The sequence below is a fragment of the Nelusetta ayraudi genome, unplaced genomic scaffold (assembly GCF_046127955.1).
Source record: "Nelusetta ayraudi isolate G7.1 ecotype Tasmania unplaced genomic scaffold, CSIRO-AGI_Nayr_v1 ptg000070l, whole genome shotgun sequence".
Classification (NCBI taxonomy): domain Eukaryota; kingdom Metazoa; phylum Chordata; class Actinopteri; order Tetraodontiformes; family Monacanthidae; genus Nelusetta; species Nelusetta ayraudi.
The window spans coordinates 6,477,915-6,494,609 of NW_027466120.1; the positions used below are offsets into that span (position 1 = coordinate 6,477,915).

Genomic DNA, 16,695 nt, shown 5'->3' on the forward strand with positions numbered 1-16,695 from the left:
GTAAATATTAAATGTGCCGGAATTACACGTTAATCCGTCTGTCGCCCCACCACCGAGGCTTCTCTAGCAGGGTACCAGGTTTCCATTTAATTTAGAAATGACCGATTTGTATTCCATGTTTTAGGCCGTCTGCTTAAAAAAAAAAAAAAAAGAAAGAGAGAGAGAGGGAGAGAAGACAATATTGTAATTACAGTAAGCTCCTTATGGGCTGATACAATTATTGAGGTGAGGAGTTTACATTGTCACGTGAAAATGGGACCTTATGCTCTTTCAATTTAGAAAACAACACAACTTTTACAGGGATAAAGGCGTTTGATCCTGCAGCATATGCCACGTCTTTGTGGGATGAATGTATGCCAGAGAGCAGCTGGTAAACCAGCAGCACCTTTGCTGCTGTCAGGGATGAGCGTGGTGCATGTATGTGGGTGGGCATCAAAACAGAGCTGCTGGAGGACCGGGGGGGGGGGGGCATGGTGATCCAACGCTTAGGTGCCCTCTAGTTGTTTGCTCTTTGCTTGCGACAGTTGGACATTGGACTGCAAAATCTCTCACTGCTTACAGACACAACCGAACCTCATATAACCTAATCAAGTACACCGACGTCCAACAGTTTGCAGCATGTGTTGACAAAATGAAAAAGAAGTGCACTAGTTAGCAGGTGAGGAATAAATACTGCGCTTAGCAGCAACACAGCTGCTCAGTACCAGCAGGCCATGCCATTTTAACTGGCTCATTAGTTGACGAATGAAAGTGCTAAGTCACTGAAAGTTTTTTTTGCCAGAATAACCAGTAGGTCACATAAACAAAATACACTTGGACGTCACAATCTGCCTTTGTGTATACAAGTGCAGGATAACTCGAACCCAAAAAGCTTCCCAACAGTACTCACCAGTTCAATTCCTAAAAGCCTAAATGCCCCCCTAATAATACCACTTGCACTGCATACTAAAGAAGATTTTTGACTCGTTGTGAAAACTAAATCAGGGTCTTTGAAGCCCCACGGTATTTACTGTAGCTCTTTCATGAGATGACCCTTAAAACACTGACAAAATGGATGAAATACAGCTATTCTATGACTTACTTCCTGATAATATACCCTGAGCTCGGGAAGAAGCGGGTATGGAAGATGGAAGACTTACTGTTAATATCATTTCTTCAAGTACGGTGGGCCAGATTAAAAAGCTTAACGGGCCGCATAAGGCCCCCTGGCCTCAGTTTGCCCACGCCTGTACTAACATATACAGCCTTCCATTTAAAATGAACGAGGCTGCAAGATGAAAAGTCAAGATTCTGTCGTGATCCTCCAATAATATTTCAGCTTCCAACAACTGCAACTACTGACACCTGTGGACCAAATATTGCATCCAACCTGTGAGCCGGTGGTCGCAAACATACATTCAGGTCCCATCTATACAAGCTTTGCTTTAACGTGGAGCTACTCATGCCGCAGTCAGAGGTCGGGTCCAGATGTTTGCTGTGCGCCATGTGAAGGTCAAAAGCAGCGAGCGGCCTAATGGCGCTGCGTGGTTCTGATGGAGGGCAGATGTTCACAGGGTTATCTGCTCCATATGGCCGCCACTCGTCCTGCAGCCTTTTCACAGCACAGCCCTTGTAAATGTGCTTCAATTTGCTGTTCTTCTTTTTTTTTTTTCCTCGTGGCCGCTGTAAAACATGTCCTAAATCCAATCACCTAGTGCCTTTAAAGGGGATGATGTTGATGAATGGGAATGTGTAGTGGTTGTAGTGAGCCATAAGCCCCTACTGAGATTACAGGCAGGCGAGCAGCCAGCCAGCCAGCCAGCCAGCGAGGCCGGACCGGGGCAGGACACAGCGATGGAGCTTAAAGAGGGATTGTTTGGATAGACAATGGTGTCTACCTGGTTTTAATCCCCGCTCAGAGAGAGCACAGGGGGATTGGCAGAGTTTAATAAATGAAAGTGCTCCCATAATCAGGATTTGCCAAAGTGCCCCTTTTGTGTTAATCGGACATTTTTATACAGCATGGTTTTTGACATCTGCCACAGCAGGTGGTCCGTCCACCGCTGCTGGCTACAGGCGGTGTGTGTGTGTGTGTGTGTGTGTGTGTGTGTGTGTGTGTGTGTGTATGGTGGGTGTCTGAGCTTCCCTCAGACCCCATGCAGAGACGTGTAACTCGCTTGGACGTAAACAAAAACGAGGAAACGGCCGCAACTGCAAGGTTTCTTGTTTCTGCGTACAAACAAGACAACAAATGTAAATCAACACGTTTTAAAATCTTGGGAAGATTTAGTTGAACCGTCTCATTCCCACCAAACAGTGGCCAGGACCGATATGACAAAAATAACAGAGAAGTAATTGGTCATCCAGTGAGTCTGATGCCTTCATCTGACTCACTTGACTTCAAACAGAGCTGTTCTGTGACAAAGTGCAGAAGGTTTTATGTTATTTGGATAAACCTGTGCTTTCATTGTCTGCACTGTTCTACTTTCTGACCAGTGAGTTTGCTTCTCTTGACCTGCTTCACAGCAGTCAGAGCCCTCAGAGCATCGTGCATACATGAGAGCAACCGGCGGCCGACTGAGCTGCGACCTCGTCGCTCACGTCGGTGAAAGGCTAATAGATCCGGCAAGTGTAATTAATTCATTGCTAAAATAGAAAAGCTGCATTTTAATAATTAAAGTCCAGCGTATCAGCGGCAGAGCGCCATAAAATTGTTTTAAAATGACAGATTACAAGAGCAAATCCCCGCCGGGCCAGATGTGAGAGCGGGAGGGGCCGCTGCTTTCTGGGAGCAGATTAAAGAGAAAATCCCACAGGGGCCACACTGTCTTTTCTCCGCAGCTTAGAGGCTTGCGCGGACTCGACATGCTGTAATCCACCGATTAGCTCGTATAATCACCTGTAAATACACCTTTGGTCGCGATGTTAGTGCGGGCCGACCGGCTCGGAGGGCCTCCGTCGTGGAGGCACATCACATCTGGACTGTATGGGAGCCAGAGGCAGACGGTCGGAGCAGACGGGAAGCTTGGACAGATGTGATCGGACCGAGTTCCCAGAAAGCCACCAGCGAGCAGATAAAAGCTGGTTAACTCTGAGTAACCCCGCATCATCACACACACGACTGCCTTGCAAATAAGAGCTCGGGATGCGAAATGTATTTACATTTATTTGTGTATTAAACATTGCGTGTGTTTGGGACAACCTCGAGAAACAAAGTCCTACACTCCTCTTCTATTTCTCTGCTGTACTTAGTAATGCAGTGTAGTAATGTGAATTATGCGCTGCATCCTGGCAAGACACTATTTTCTTTTTTCATCTAATTTGAATTTCTTTTTATAGCCATGCAAAGTGTGAGGGCGAGGAAGAGGGCATTTGTTTAGAACAGCAGCTTGAGTTCAAGCATCATTGTCCTCTTGATCAAATGCCATGGAATCAGTTTGTTATTGATCCATCAATCAATCTAGATTGATATCTTAATCAACAATTTCATTTCTTAACTACTTGGTTAATAAAATGTTGAGAATGTAGCAGAAACTTAATGGAGCCAACTGTTGTTTGCCTTTTAACCTTTGATATTCACAGCAGAGTTTTCCCCCCATTAATACAGAAATCCAAACCTCCAACACGATGCTGTCGCCTGGCCCATACTCTCACTCTTCACTTCCAAAATGCAAATTGTGTTGTGACCTGCTTGCTGTCTGTCTGTGCAGTGACTCATCCTTCCCCCAAAACTGCTCTGTAATGACGGATTAAACCATTAAAAGAGGAGCCGTAATTATTTTAGTATTTTTTTTTTATTATCATTTTTAAGACACTTTAAATTCATTCCTGAAAGAGGAAAACACAATGATTTTGGTTCATAGCACATTCATGCCTGGCAAGTCAAAATTATTAAGACTACATCCAAAAAAAAAAATACAAATCATTAAAGAAAACAATATAAACAATATCTTATATATAAAACAGAAAGCATAATAAATATTACACATAAACAAAAAAAAACTAGAAGTAAACAGAGTTAACCTATTTGGTTTGGGCCAGGACTGGAATGAAGTTATAGATCACTGATTAGGAAAGCGGAGCATGACATCAGGGTGAGTTGGTGTAATCAATACTTTGATTAGAAATCTCCCGTTTAAATAAAGCCAGTTCTGCGCGGTCACACCCAAACTGTTTCCTCGGACTTGTTTTGTGTCATAAAGTGGTGTTTTCAGGGGAAAGGTGCTCCCAAACAGGAAAAGTGTCTCCTGCGTTCTGTGTGTGTGTGTCTGTGGTGCCCACACACGTCTTTTCCTCAAACAGGCCTCGAGTGGGAGCAGAGACTCAAACGTTACAAAAACACAGTGCAGGAAATTCTTCAAAAAAAAAAAAAGAACACCTTTAACTTGGCTTTTTTTCCCATTTCAAATGAAATCACCTCAACCTCGCAACAGCAGATCAAACGGTTCAACCAACCAGGACTAGCGGTGAAGGGGAAGATCGGAAATTATTTCAGTTGTGTATTTGAGATAATAAGGATCTACTGGCTACTCGGGGCTTGAACCTTTTTCTTTTCTTTTCTTTTGGTTGCGTCAGCGCTCTTACGGCCGAGACGGGCAATTGGGTTTTGGTTCAGTCAGGAGTCGAGGGGTTTACACGCTCATTCACACACCTCATCCACTCGCACAAACATCAACAATAAACTCAAATTCTCGGCGCCGTGACTCTAAATGTAAATTCACTCATTAGTGATTCTTCTAAACATAGATAACTGTGCAATTTTCATCTCTCTTTTTTTTTTCTTTCTTTCGACAGAGCAAACCAGGAGTAGCACCGACATCAGAGGGGCGTCGTCCTCGGCGCTGGTCCAGATCCGGGATGGAGCTTCGCCGCTGCCTCCGTGGCCTCACCGCCACTTGGGTGTATCCTCGCTCTGGAGGTCCCTTTAATGCTACTTCTGTTGCAAAGTGCAAGCAGTTAACGTGTCTCTGTGCCTCTCCTTTCCACTGAGGGGGACGTTTTGGAAACCAGTCCAACAGCAAAAAAACTCAGTTTTTTTTGTTCAGATGCAAAGAAAGAAAGGTACGGTGGGCATCCAGAGAGCAGGAGGAGGAAGGCAGCGACGCAGACGAGAGTGCATTCTGCTCAGGAAAATTCAGTCCGCCCAAAGCCAAACAAGCGTTGTTTCTCACTGGTGGACTGGTTACACCTCCCTGGGAGGAAAAACAAAAACAGGCACAGTTAAGTGACGCAGTTCCACTACATCTGCAGAAACATGTAAAATCATTGCGCTTTGCTAGGAAGGCCTGGGACGGATCAGCTTGGCACACTTTGCGGTTATTTATTCCGTCTGAAATGGACCAAACGATGCGAAACTCCCTTTAACTGGCCTGTCAACTCCCCCAGCGCAGAGGAAAGCAAGTATGATGTCACCAAGGGCACAGAGAGCGCTCCCAGTGACAACCCCTCCCCAGCTAAGTGTTGGCTCTGCCTCGTCTCTTACACCCTTCTGTCTGGCGGGCCTGGCAGGCAACAGTTTTCAAAAAAGAGCTGAGGCTGACTTACGATGCCGTGAGTGTGGAGTTGAGGACCAAGGTGGTGCGTATCCTGTACAGCTGTGCCAGCGTCAGCTTCTTGTGCTGCTGGACGGGGGACTTCCTCTTCTTGAGGGACCCTCCTCCTCCTTCTCCTCCTTCTCCTCCTGCTCCTTCTCCTCCTGGATCGGCCGCTGACTTTGCGTCGACGCTCACCGCCGAGGCCGTCTCCCCTTCCGACTCTCTGGCCCGGGGCTCCGAGGGTGGCTCGCCGGCTTTGTCCGTGCGGTCGGCAGCGGTGGTGTCCGGGTCGCTGGCGCTGGAGAACAACTCCGGGCAGCTGTGGTCCAGCTCCGACAGGCTCCGGCTGTGGACGGCGTCGGCGGCGTCCGGGCGGTGCTGCTGGCTGCCGGCGTCGGCGTTGAGGGAGTGCGTGTGTGAGATGGGGGCCCGCTGGCCCAAGCGCTGCAGCAGGTTGTCCTCCGAGCGCGACTGGGGCAGGCGCGGCTGGACCGGGGCCCACCGCCGAGGCTTGGAGGACTGGACCACCGACACCTGGGAGCCCAGGGAGACGTCCTCCTCCTCCTCCTCCTCCTCCTCCTCCTCCTCCTCCCCCTCTCCCCCCTCCTCCGCCGCCTCTTCTTCCTCCTTTGCTTCCACAATCCTCGTCTCCTCGAGCTCCCGGAAACCTTCCTCCTCTTCCTCTTCCTCCTCCTCCTCCTCCTCCTCTCCCTCGCTCTGTCCCGGCTGCGGCCGCAGTTCCCTCAGGAGGGACTCGGGGGAGAGGGTGCCGTACGCGCTGTCCATGGACAGCGAGCGGCACTGGGGGTCCAGGCCCTCGCCGTCGTGGAGCGCCACGCTGCCCGCCAGCGGGGCCGCCTCCGAGGAGTCGTCCAGCTTCTCCAGGTTCAAGTTGGAGGCGGAGGGCCGCTCGCCTGGTTCCTCCATGTCCACCACTGACAGCGTCTCAGTGGAACCGTCTGATTGGCTGAGGGGAGAGGTTCCATTGGTCAGAGCTCGCACAGGTACGACCTGCATCACTGAGGCTGCGTTTATACAGTCAGCACTTTGAACTTAGTCAAGGTGGTAAAGGTCCAGTGTGTAAAAATTTGGCCTGATTGATACACTACTAGTCAACAGTTTGGACTCATCCTATGAATTTAATGTATGAACACACATGGAATTATGGAGGAAACAATTAAAGTGTCAAAATAACTCAGACACGCTTTATATTTAAATTCTTCAAAATAGCCACCTTTCATAAAAAGCATATTTACAGGTATTTAATGTGTTCATAGTTACATATATCTTGCTCGTATATTTAAAGTCTTCAGTTTCTTTATGCAGTGTAGAAAGTTGTAAAGATAAAAAGTAAAATTGCATGACAAGGTGTGTCCAAACTTTTGACTGGTAGTGTACACGAGGGAACACGGGTTTGTGTAGCTCACAGTCAAGCTCGGGAAAGGGAGGGTGAGCGAAAGAGTGCTGCAATCTAAGATGTGACCACTTGATGTCACCGTTTGTACCTTTTTATCATATGAATATTAACCTTACTATTCTTCCAGCTGTTCTTGCCTTGCAGTGATCAGCCAGTCAAAATACAAAAAAAGAACAAGTATAAAGTCTCTCAGTTAGTGTGTTTTACTTTCCGCTCATCTTGCTCTGTGGTTTCACCACTGGGTCGCATGAGACCAGCAGCCAATGAGCAGAGCCGTGCAAATATCAAACTCATCCAGTCAGTGAAGCTGTAAAATCAAATCAATCTCGCTGAACTGTTCAATGTATCATAAGGATATTTACAGGCCAGATCACACTGACAGTAAGTAATGGGTCAGTTACAATTCAAGAACTTTGCAGCCCCCTAGTGGCCAAATGAGCCTTGCAACACACGTCACAGCTGCAGATGTGAAGATTTAATTTAATCTTCACATCTTGCAGCTGATGTGCAACAGTCCTAGTGCATGTGCCTTACTCCCTTTCAAACTTTGCGGTAGAACTACTTTCTGTACAGTGACTGTGCACAATACGGTGGGAGTTCAATCCTTGTTATTTTCGTCATGGTTCGTCACAACCCTGCTCCATGCCGAGCCTCCTACCTGTTCTGCTGCTCTTTGTGCCTCAGGCACGGGGAACTAGCTGTGGAGTTACTGCTCTCGTCCTCCTCCTCCTCCTCCATGGGATGCTCCAAACTCCTCCTCTTCAAGTTGCTCTGCTGCCTCAGCACCTCCTCGGTGCGCAGCCTCTGGAGCTGGTTCTACAAAACAAACAAACAAAATGCATGAGGAAGATTCACCCCACACTCGTCCTTTTTGTAAAACCAAGTTGCGGGTGAGCTTCTCCCACCTGCACGTTGCAGATTGCATCGATCCAGCTTCGCCCCTGGGCGGCGCTGTTGGCCTGGAAGGTGTATGCCGCCACGGCGCTCTGAAACTCGTTGAGGTAGATGAGGATGAATGAGCCTGTGGGGAGGGAGAAGGTCCAGTCAGGATCAATTATTAATAACCAATGAGTCAAGTCAATGTGAGCGATGGGAAGTGATGACCGCGAGCACCCACCGGGGTCTTTCAGCTCCTTGCAGACGACGTTGTGAATGAGGAGCGGCTGGCGGATGATCTTGACCTTCTCCACTCGCTTCACCGGCTTGGTGATGAGCAGCAGGTCCGTGAACAGCACGCAGTACACGTCCACCTGCGGGAGGAGGTGACACACGTCTCAGCTCGGACGCAAAGCAGCCCAGTCGAGGGCCCGAGGAGGCGTCGGTCCGTCAGTCAGACTTACCCGGCTGTCCTTGCCCTCCTTCATCCTCAGCGCCCCCTCCAGGTGCAGCTGTCGGATCTCCTCCGCCGACGTTCCCCGCATGGGAGCCATCAGGTCGAAGTGGTTGTAATCCTTCAGGATCTGATGGAGGGACGACGCGACAGAGAGAGAGAGAGAGAAGGTTGGACCTCAACGTGTCTACGAAAGGCGGCTTACTTTTTGTCCAAGACAACGACGACGACGGTGGCGGCGAGAGTTTTACCTTCTCCACCTCCTCACTGCTGCCCTCCACTGCCTCGTACGAGTCGATGCGAGCCGACACGGTGGCCAGTTTCTGTCGCTCCTGACGCTGGCGCATCCGAGAGTTGACGCTGTTGATGAAGCCCTCCACCATGGCCACCTGGAGCAGGGAAAAACACACAAAAATGTATAAAATGCGTAAGCAAATTTTTCTATTTTAAATGTAAATTCATAATGACGCAAACATTATGGATAGAATTTTAAAATCAACCACACTTTTGTTTTTACATTTTAAAATGACATACTTTTTATTGTTAGAGCATTTTGATTTTTTTTTTAAATATGATTTTAAATCTTACATCTTTAAATTTTAGATTAAAACAATTTTATTTAAATGTATGTAGAGGATGATTTCTTCTGCCTGTAAATATATTAATAAAAGTGTACACTAAATGTAATTTGGCTTTCCTATCCTTAAAACAGTTATCATCTATACATAAGAATGTACATGGAGCAAGTTAGCTGTTAGCTGCCAGTTAGCTGCCATCTTGCGCTGCCATATTTCTACGGAAGCCCAGTGTGGACAAACCAGTCTTTCTGACAAGAAGGTGGACGAGATAACCAGTGTGTGTGTGTGTGCAGGCCACCCTAGTACACTGGCAAGCACGCAGGGTGAGCGAATGAGCACTGCAATCTGCAATTCTGACCACTAGATGGCAGAATTTCACACATTGTACTTTTAAAGGATCAGACAGAGGGGAAAAATTGTGAATGGCTTCACTTCTTCCCCTTTGCGATTATTTTCTGAAAACACCGGCGAGGAGATGTTACACTGTTGTGTGATAGGATACATTTCGTGTGCTGACTGTATAAGCCTCAGAAAACAAGAAAAAGATATTTCCCACTCAGTGTTCTCCATCCTCACCATGTCGTTGAGGGCGTCACGCGCCGACGGCTCGTCCGTCTTCTTGAGAATACTTTTGAGCAGCAGCGGGTACTTGGTGAGTCGCTGGTGAGGCTTGGCCACCATGTCGGCCAGTTTCAGCCGGTTGCACTGCTTGTGCTTCTCCCCCCACTGGACAGACGGACAGACGGCAGGACAAAGATGCGTGATTGGAGCGCTCTCCAGAGTGGGAACGTTGAGTGAGTGAGGCAGAGCAGAGAGGCGCTCCTAACTGACCGTGACGAAGGTCCTGAAGAGCTCGTTGTCCCTGAGAAGCGTGCGCATGTACTCCATGCATCCCTCCTCCTCCATGCAGTAGCGGATGTAGGGCTGAAACCTGGTGCCGAACTGAACACAGAGGCAGAGGCAACATGAAGGAAAGCAGTCTCTTGTGTTAAAAAATTAAAGGTCTCGTGTTCTGCCAGGATGACTCTGCATGCTGGCCTACAAGGGAGTGGCCACACGTTATTATCACTCAAGAGCCCCAAAAAACAGCATATTTGGCCCTCTGTTTATATCCTCCTGCAAAGAAATGCAAAGTTTTTGCTTTCTGCTAAAATCATGCTTTGTTGTGTCTTTCATGTGTAATCAAAAGACACCTGGTTAGGTGTATGTTCTTGATGATACTTCATCAGTGCCCTCTGTGACATCACAAGGGTCCAGTTTCCAGAAGCATGCGTAGTGCACGCTTTCTGAAAAGTCAAGTGGGCAAAAAGAGAGTGGACTTTGCTCTCCAGCGGGTTCAGACAGACAGACCACGGACACGTCACTCCTGGGAAACACCGATTCTGCATAATACGGTGCTTTGTAGTTATGCAATGTGTAGATATTGCACATGTAGACACCTTAGAACCCCAGAATGGCATCATTTCACATTTCACTCCTTCCTCCTGCTTTGTTTGACTTGACTTAGAATTCCTTTAATACATATTCCATGTGTTCATTCATAGTCTTGATGGCTTCAGTGACAATCTACAGTGTCAATAGTCATGAAAATGGAAGAAAAACCATTCAATCAGAAGTATGTGTCCAAACTTTTGACGTAATTATTGTAGTATTGTGCTTGTTTTTCTCCGCACTGTGCTTCCAACTGACCGTCCTGAAGCCTTCGTACAGGTCCCTGGGGTCCAGCAGTGCCCGTGCCTGCCTGGCCTTGTCCAGGGTGGGCCGCATGACCTCGTTCCACAGGGTGGTGTGCAGGCAGACGATCTCTGGAATGTTGCTGAACAGTTTGGCGGGCTCCACCTCGGTGAGCAGGCTGCTCTCCTGCAGGTTCAGCAGCCAGCACTGGAACAGCTGCAGCGGGGCGAGGGAGAAAAAAAAACAAAAAAAAAAACGCCTGGTAAGACGCTGACACAAAAGGTTATCGGGTCTTTGACCCGGCGTGCGGCTCTCCGAGCGCCAGTAAACGCCTCCTCCAGGGTTCAGACACAGGAGCTGGTGCCTCTTTTACGCAACGAGGCAGCACTCGGAGTTATGGTCGCGTGTCTTGCAGTTGCACTTACATCTGTGATGACTCGCAGTTTCTTGATGTAGGTGGCCTCCGTGTGCAGCAGCTCCCATATCGCCTCCTGCTGGTGGAACTGTCGCCTTGTCAGCGCCTGCAGACAAATGATCGCAGTTAGGAGGGGAAAATACAAAAAAATAAAAGCTTTTTTCATTTATTCAAGTTTTGACGATTTTGAAAGCTAATGGGTGTTTCTGTTATCCTGTTGAACTCGGAAGGGCACATTATAAAAAAACTGGAAAGCCTCCAAATGTATTTGCAATTCTTGTACCGATGGATCAAAACAAAAAATGATCTTCCATGATACCCAACCTCATCATCCTCAAAGAAATCCCCACGAGATAGAATTCTAACAACTACGACCGCAGATTGCCACAATCTCGGTCTTGTTGCTTGTAATTCAAACAGCGATCTGATCATTCTGAGCCTGTGTGCGTGCGTGTTTTGCTGCACCAGCTGCAGTTTGTGCTCTAGACTGTTGAGAGCCCAGATATTTTTCCTGGTAATTCCAGTTACCGCCTCCATGACGGTAAATTGTGAAGTTACCAGCAGAGCAGTCGGGGTCAGGGATGCACGCTGAGGTGGGAGATTAGTCACGTACTCATTGACGGGCAGCATTTACGCGGGCGGTGTTACAGTAAACGCTTGCTAGGAGCCAGGCTAAATAAAACAGGAGAGCAGGCCTCCGTGTGACAGTGATAAAAGGACGAGGAAGTCCAGGGCTGAGACACGAGGCAGGCCAGCAGTGTCCTGGTGCTTTACTGTATGCTGGGTCTGTTTTTTTTTTCTTTTTTTTTGAGCGGAGCTGGGAAAACTGGGAAGCTGGATGGTGGACAGAAGCAGGGGAGCTTTTATAACATCATTGAATTCAAACTATCATCTTTTCAAACCGTAAAGTAACCCTTAGAATGCCTTATTTGGGTATTAATGTTGGGCTCGTGGGCTAATTGAAGTATTAGTAGATAAAGAAAAAGGAAGAGACCGCACACTTCTGCCCCCTCTACGTGCATTTTATTTAGCATTTATTTTATTTAGCAACGTTTCGAGTGCAGTGCTCTTCAGGCAGACACAGAATTGAGTCTGAGAAAGAGCACTGCGCTGGAAACGTCGCTATTTGGATGTGCCAAATAAATGCAGATAGAGGAAGCAGAAGTGTGCAGCCTCTTCCTTTTTCTTTATCTACTTGCGATTCATTTTGAGTCCAGCACCTATTTTCATGGATGTGCGTACTTTTTTTTTTGCACAGTGCGACTATATGAATGCCTATTTGATCATATTTCCCCTTTGCTGTATTGCTTTTTGTATTGTGTTTTTTTTTACCTAGCATTCGCTGCGTTTAGCGTTGTGCGAGGGAAATGCATTTCTTGACACTTTGATCGTTTGTTATTTGTATTGTTATATAATTATATGTTATTATTTAAGGCTGCCTTACAACCTTACGAAATTTATGGCATCTAGTAACCATTTTATAACAAGTGCATGACTCACCCTGCATTTGTTACGGTTGCCGCTCACGTGTCAGGTGATTGCTGATCGAGCCTTTTTCAGAATTTAGTCAGCTGAGATTTTTTAATGGTTCACAGTCCAGGCTGCCGTTTCCCCCACCTTCTTTCCTCCTCTCCGAGTTAGCCAGTAACAGAATCATGTGTGTGTGTTTGTGTGTGTGTGTCTGTCCACTATGCACGTTGACACCAGTTCCTCTGAACCCGGATCTACACTACCAGTCAAAAGAGACACACCTTCTTACATGCATTTTTTTTTAATCTGCTTTCTACACTGCAGATAGAAACTGAAGACATCAAATATATGAGCAAGATATATGTAATTATGCAGCAAAGAAAACCACATTCAATAACTAAATATGCTTTTTATGAAAGGTGGCTATTTTGAAGAATTTAAAAATAAAATGTGTTTGAGTTATTTTACAATTTTATTGTTTCCTCCATAATTCTATGTGTGTTCATACGTAGTTGTCAGTGAGCAACTGCAATGCCAATAGTCATGAGAATGAAAGAAAAGACATTGAATTCATCTGGTGGTGAGTCCAAACTGTTGACTGGCAGTGTATGCGAGCATGATGTGGAGGAGGTGCGGCGCCGTGTTTGTTCACCTCCGAGTTGTCCAGCAGCGTCTGCCAACTGTCCTCCATGGTGAGGTTGGCCGGCTCCTCGTTGCCCTCCCAGGAGTCGTGGTGGAAGGTGAGCAGGCGCGGCACCTTGGGCAGCTCCCCCAGCAGCGTGTACGAGTGCAGCTTGTTCTGCAGCTGCTCCAGCTCCTGAGATGAGATTGAAACAAGACGCGGGACAAAAGAGGCGCTTAATTAGTTTAAAACACACTTAATACGCTCTTCCTCTCCTTTCATGCGCCGCCTCATTGATTCAGTCAAACTGTAAAGCAAACAAGTGGCCCAGACATTTGCATGATAATCCCGTCCTCTGCGGCGCCTTGAGTCTTTTATGCGCCGCTGACTGGACTGCTGGCCGCGACCTTTTGTCCCGTCTCGCGGTGCCTGATGTAGTTATGAAAATGAGCTCTGTGCTTTGAGAGCACTTTGACAATAGATGGCTGGGTGGGGGGCTGGGGGGGGTGGTCTAGGGTGGTGTTGGCTGGGGTGAGGTGGTGTTGGGGCAGCTTTGAGATCATCAGCGGTGGCAAATTGTACAAGAGAGCGGCCGCCCTGTTCGCTGCTCTCTGAGGTTTGATGGCAGTGGGTCAAGGCTGCACTATGAGGGTGTTCAGGTCCCGGTCAAGGGTCTCTGGCCCTGGGTGGCTTCTGGTGACTTCTTTGGTGTGAATGGAGAAGTGACAGCTGAGTGACAGATAGTGTCTCAGTCTGACGTTGGCTGCTGCGCAGGTCGCGACCTCTGCAGGGAGACCGATCGTCCGCAAGCCTGCGCTTTGTAATGGGACATTATTATTAACGCAGCAGAGCTTAGGGTTCACTTTTTTTTAAGTGTTAGATTAGCGTGTAAGTCTTGCAGTGCAAGACGTCACCGTCGCCCTGGTTTGTCGTGTCTCTGAACTGCAGCAGCACGACGGCCGATGACGAGGTTTGTTATTTCCCGTTGCACTCAGAGCGAGACTCTTGAAACTGAGACGCATCAAAACTTGTTTTTCCGCCAACTGGAACTGAAATGCGGGTCAGTGCGTCAAACGTGAGAAAGACAATGGCAGCTACCCGTCACTCATCTGCCACACTTCCCTCTTTGTTGGCAGAGACCTGCAGCCTTTTGACCTGATTGGTGCGGTGCGGCGGTTCCTGCAGGGCGTCAGTCGGGAAGCTCGAAACGTTTCTCAGAAAGTTTTGAGAGCTGAAGTGAAAACGATGTCGTCACTCCCACCTCCCATCATCCAAAGTTGCTGCGTGGAGGAAATGAACTCACCAGCAGGGGCTCCTGGGACGAGGCCTTCTGACCTCCCACTACTGTTGCTACTAGAATCTTAGCCTTTTTTTTTTTTTTGTCTGGCCATCTTTTTTTAGCTTCTGCACTTTCTTTAAGCACGGCTGACACACTACGACCAGGGTTACCTTGAAGGGTCCTGCTCCAGCGCTGGAGCTGAAGAAGCCGCTGAAGCGGCTGGCGGCTCGGTTCTTCCAGGTGTCCGGCCCGGTGCCGACGCTGGGCAGGGGTCCCCCAAGCTGCACCAGGACATCCTGGGTAGGAATATTTGTCTCGCCGAGGAATTCTGGTATGTTCTTCCTCCGCCGCGACGGACCCTGAAAGACAACGGCGAGAAAGTCCTTTAGTCACGTCTTAACGTATGAGAGGTGACAAACGGGGGGGGGGGGGGACACACAGCCGGCATTGGCAGGAATTCTTGCCGGAAAAAACAAGGAGATTCCAGAGGTACGCTTGGAATACAGAAGCACGGGACAAACAGGAAGTCGGAGGGGGAATTCTGCACCAGCGGTGACATCAGCGGCCCATCGGGCGCAAACAGGAGAGCTGTCACTTCCTCGCGGGGAGCGCTCGTTACATCACCAGCAGCTAATGGTGAGGGTTGCTGGGCGAGACCACACGGGACCCGGGACCCCCATTGTCTCCGGCGCTCCATTGTCCCCCTGTCAGCGGACCGCCAGCCGCGCGCCCCGTGCAGTCGCTGTCCACTTTACGAGCAGCAGCAGCAGCAAAGGCAAAACAAACAGGAGCCGCCGCAGTATCTGAGGAAGCAGTTGTTTTTGCCGTTAAAGAGTGAGGAATCTGCACCCCCCCACTGCCCTCTACCACACACACAGACACAGACACAGACACACACACACGCGCGCACATCAAACATAGTGACAAGGAACGCACATTCCAGGACTCTGACACTCGGTCTGAAACTGAGCACTTGTTCCAACAAAATTCCTCTCCTGGTCGCACGCACGCACCTTCACTAATGGTTGCCAGGTCTGCTGGAGATAAAGGTGATTGAAAGTCTTCCCTCTTTCCTCCACCCCAAAAATATTTTTTTGATTAAAAAGTGCATCAAACTCACATGTAGGTAAATTACAACACTAAAAAAATGACAGCTCCTGAACTCGACTTTCTTATTTAAGTCGCAGTAACAGAGTTCACGTCGCCTCCCTTCCTGACATTCATCAGGGCAGCGGCTCGCGGTGGCTCACTGCACCGCGCAGCAGCAGCAGCAGCAGCAGCAGCAGCAGCAGCAGCAGCAGCGGTGGTCTCCTTCCTTTGTAATGCAACCACACTTGACTGTTGACTCACAATGCAGCCACTCAAAACAAAGGATTAGATTACAATAAATATAAAAAAAGAGGATCCCACCCGAGCTACCGGCCTCGGGCGCAAACTAATTCTGAATGGAAGAATCCACAAACCCATCCAGCGTCTGTTTAGAGCAGAACAGAACGGTCACGCAGCTCCGCCTGAAGCAAGCGACAGCTGAGGGAGGACAAGAGACGAGAAAAACTGCTGCACGCTAAAAGAAATTGCAACACATCAGTAATACCACTGAATTCTCATCACTTATCAAATTGTAATTCCGCTGTAGGTGAAATCATTTTATGTGTCTGCAGTTGGGAAGCAAAGGAAAAGGAAAAAACATTCCTGAAAGAAGTCAAACTGAGCGCGCTCAGACTGAGTGGTGGGAGAAAAATCATTGCAGCTCAAAGACAAACCTATCAAAGGTTAGTGCGTCAGCTGCGTCGTGTATTATTATGTAAAAGGGAGAAATGTAAACACTGAACAGCTCTTATCTAATTGTCCTGAGTACAGCTTCCCCATTTTAGGAAGAACACCCCCCCACTACGCCCACTGGTTTTTGTGAAACCACTTCACTCCAGTTAAAACACACAAGTGGCCCGTACGCGGTTATATAACCAGATAGTAAATCTGAGTGGGGGGTCCCGCAGCTTTTCAAACAGACTTTGGGCCCTTTTATCTGCTTTAAATGATTGCCACTGACGAGAGTGACTGAGCTGCAAACAGTCAACGTTGGCTCTGAAAACAAAAGAAAAACTAGAGCTCGCAGCAAAGTGCAGAGCCTCGGCTCAGCTGGGGACCTTTTTTGGAGAGGCGTGGAGGAAAAGAAATGTGGAGCGGCCGGTCAAGGACGCAGGTGTCAGGAAGCTCTCGGCCTCCGTGGACCCAACTGGGGGGGTCGGGGGGTTGGCGAGGGGGGGGGGGGGTCGGGACCCTCGTTCTAAAGACAGCGGGCCGGCTGGGATTAACCGCGACGCGCTCTTGAGAACTGGAAATGTGAAACAGGTGCCAGTAAAGATGAAGATTTCTGCAGCGGAGTCGTCGCACGCA

The 16,695-nt window shown here is 48.3% G+C and overlaps 1 protein-coding gene across 5 annotated transcripts in view; it reads right to left on the reverse strand.

The window, feature by feature from the left end:
• Positions 1-3,760: 3,760 nt before the first annotated feature.
• Positions 3,761-16,695, reverse strand: part of plekhg5b (pleckstrin homology domain containing, family G (with RhoGef domain) member 5b) — a 67,144-nt gene continuing 54,209 nt past the window's right edge. For all 5 annotated transcript variants that reach the window (XM_076041775.1, XM_076041774.1, XM_076041778.1 and 2 more), the window contains 13 exons: positions 14,469-14,657; positions 13,050-13,214; positions 10,938-11,033; positions 10,528-10,728; positions 9,670-9,780; positions 9,415-9,564; positions 8,512-8,649; positions 8,271-8,390; positions 8,048-8,180; positions 7,836-7,951; positions 7,589-7,746; positions 5,524-6,480; positions 3,761-5,171 (listed from right to left, as the gene is read on the reverse strand). In XM_076041775.1, the coding sequence (XP_075897890.1) occupies positions 5,162-5,171; positions 5,524-6,480; positions 7,589-7,746; positions 7,836-7,951; positions 8,048-8,180; positions 8,271-8,390; positions 8,512-8,649; positions 9,415-9,564; positions 9,670-9,780; positions 10,528-10,728; positions 10,938-11,033; positions 13,050-13,214; positions 14,469-14,657 (2,544 nt within the window). In that variant the 3' untranslated portion in view covers positions 3,761-5,161. The remainder of the gene's footprint in view (positions 5,172-5,523; positions 6,481-7,588; positions 7,747-7,835; positions 7,952-8,047; positions 8,181-8,270; positions 8,391-8,511; positions 8,650-9,414; positions 9,565-9,669; positions 9,781-10,527; positions 10,729-10,937; positions 11,034-13,049; positions 13,215-14,468; positions 14,658-16,695) is intronic.